Source organism: Eimeria tenella, genomic scaffold (assembly GCF_000499545.2).
Source record: "Eimeria tenella Houghton genomic scaffold, Eth_scaff46, whole genome shotgun sequence".
Lineage (NCBI taxonomy): Eukaryota > Apicomplexa > Conoidasida > Eucoccidiorida > Eimeriidae > Eimeria > Eimeria tenella.
The window spans coordinates 257447-259953 of record NW_013543380.1 but is presented as its reverse complement, the minus strand read 5'-3'; the positions used below and the strand labels follow the sequence as shown (position 1 = coordinate 259953).

The following is a 2507-nucleotide window of genomic DNA, read 5'->3' as shown; positions in this document are numbered from 1 at the left end:
TCCGCCAATTTGCCCTCAAAACCCGAAATTTCCCCCAATTCAACTTTTGAGTCCCACCATCGAGTTTCTGGTGCCGCTGCTGCTGCATCTTTCGATCTGCTACAGCGGCTCTTTTCCAGGCCTTTTCTCTCCAACTGCAAATTTATTTCTTTTTTATTTTCATTTCCAGAATACCAACAAGACACAGTGGATTTGGTTTTCTGGAGGGGAGCAGCAAACGGCAAAGATGTTCTGCTGCTGCATCAAGCTGCTGCTGCCTGCTGCAGCTTGCTGCAACTCACTGCTACTGCTGCTGCTGCTGCTGCTGTCTTTCTTCTTTCGGACCCTTTTTTTCTCCTTTTGCTTTTTTGCTGCTGCTTCTTCCCTTTAAGTTTTAAGTCTTTTCCTTTTTTCTCACTTGCCCTTTTTATTTCTTTTATTGTTCATGTCTTCAGCACATTTATTCCGTTCACTAGCTCTGCTGCTGCTGCTGCTGCTGCTGCGTGCGCGCAGGCTGCTGCGGGTGTTTCAGCTGGCCCCCGGAGTGGCCGAGCGCGAGCTGCTGCTGCCCTTTTGCACTTTGCTGCAGCAGCAGCTGCATTTATTTTCTTTTGCGGATTTGCAGCTGCTGCTGTCGGACTTCGCAGCTGTATATACACCTCAGTTCCTGCCCCTCTTCAACGCCGCCGCCAGAGTCCTCACGCGGCCCCCCAGCAGCAGCAGCAGCAGCAGCAGCAGCAGCAGCAGCAGCACTGATGGGCGAGACAGGCTCAGTCCGCTTCAGGCGTGCTTTCTACTGCATGCGCTAGGTAGGCCAAAACGCCTCTTTGGCTGTCTTAGTAGCCCAGCTGCAGCAGCAGCAGCAGCAGCAGCAGCAGCAGCAGCAACAGCAGCAGCAGGAGGCCATCGTGCGCATGCCGTGTCTGTGTCTTTTTCTCCGTCGTTTCTTTTCATTTCAGAATATCTGTAAGCAATTTATTTAATTATTGTTTTCTTTTATTTTTATTTTTAATTTTATTTTTATTTTTGTTTTTAATTTCTCTTTTTGCTGCTGTCCTGCCTTTAGGCAAGACAGACTGCAGGGACCCCAGCCTCTTGGCTCTCTTAATAGAGATTGTTGAAGCTGGGGTGCAGCAACTGCAGCAGCAGCAGCTGTTGCTGCTGCAGCAGCAGCAGCACGAGCAGCAGCAGCAGCAGGAGCTGCAGCAGCGGCAGCAAGAAGAAAGAAGCCCAGGAGCAACTGAGGCTGATGTGCACAAGAATCCGTCAGCAGCAAAAGGAGAGGAAAGAGAAGGTGAAAAAAATGAAAAAAGACAGAAGATGCAGCAGCAGCAGCAGCAGCTGCAGCAGCAGCAGCAGCAGCTGCAGCAGCAGCAGCAGCAGCGGGATGCTGCAGCAGACATAACGGGAGAAGGGCTTGTCATGTGTCTCAATGGGTTGGCCAACATGAACTGCAAAATTAAAGAAGACACTTTAAATCATTTGCTGCTGCTGCTGCGGCCTTTTCTGCTGCGCGAGGAGGTCAGCCGCCCAAAATTTAGTCCTTTTTCTTTGGCTTGCTGCTGCTGCTGCTGCTGCTGCAGCTAGTCTTTGCCTCATTGTGTTTTTTTCCCTTTGTTTCTTTGTCTCCCTGCCTTTGTTTCTGCTTGAGTCTGCTGCTGCTCGCCTGCTGCTGCTGCTTCGCTGCTGCTGCTGCTTGAGTCTACTGCTGCTGCTGCTTGATTGCTGCTGTTACCGGTGTCTGCTGCTGCAGTTGGTGCCAGCTGCTGCTGCTGGTTGAGCCGGCTTCTTCTGCTGCTTGAGCCTACTGCTGCTGCTGCTTGAGCCTGCTGCTGCTGCTGCTTGAGCCTGCTGCTGCTGCTGCTCGAGCGTGCCGCTGCTATTTGAGGGTGCTGCTGCTCTGTTGCTGCTGCTGCTGCTGCTGCTGCTGCAGCCTTCTGTCTTGGGCCACGCGAGCCCGGAGCGGCGGCTGCTGCTGCTGTTTAATTCTGTCTCCAGTTTGGCCCGGCTGGGGCTGTGGGGTTTGGGGCTGCATGCGCTGCTGGCTGAAGCTTGCTGCTGCTGCTGCTTGAGTGATTTGGGGCCTTACGAGCCTCTGGACCTGTTTGCTGCTGCTCTCGCGCTGCAGCAGCAGGGCAGAGTCAGCCCTGCTGCTGCTGCTGCCGCTGCTGCAGCAGTCAAAGCCCTAGAAGACAAGCTGCTGCAGCAGCAGCACAAGAAACTCGATCCCGAGGACCTTGCAGCAGCAGCAGCAGCAGCAGGCCTCACAGCCGCAGAGGCAGCGCCCGCACCAGCAGCAGCAGAAGCAGCAGCAGCAGCATCTCCCGCTGCTCCAAATGGCGCTGCTGCGCTCCCGCATCCTGCGTTTGCTGCAGCAGCAAACTGCTACGTTGCTGCTGCTGCAGTTGGCCTCGTGGCTCTCCGGCCTCTTATCTTTTCGCTGCACCCCTCTTTTAGGGTTTCTTGTCTCCTAACCCTCAGCAAACTCGAAGCCCTAAGACCCAACTGCTGCCCCCAGCAGCAGCAGC

General features: G+C 54.3%; 1 protein-coding gene across 1 annotated transcript in view; it reads left to right on the top strand.

Annotated features, from left to right (window-relative positions):
• Nucleotides 1-511: 511 nt before the first annotated feature.
• The window catches only part of ETH_00028525 (uncharacterized protein), a gene marked incomplete at both ends in the record, with an annotated part of 2663 nt that continues 667 nt past the window's right edge, over nucleotides 512-2507 (top strand). Inside the window, 3 exons of the mRNA XM_013377138.1 lie at nucleotides 512-788; nucleotides 1046-1500; nucleotides 1913-2437. Coding sequence (XP_013232592.1) covers nucleotides 512-788; nucleotides 1046-1500; nucleotides 1913-2437 — 1257 coding nt within the window. The remainder of the gene's footprint in view (nucleotides 789-1045; nucleotides 1501-1912; nucleotides 2438-2507) is intronic.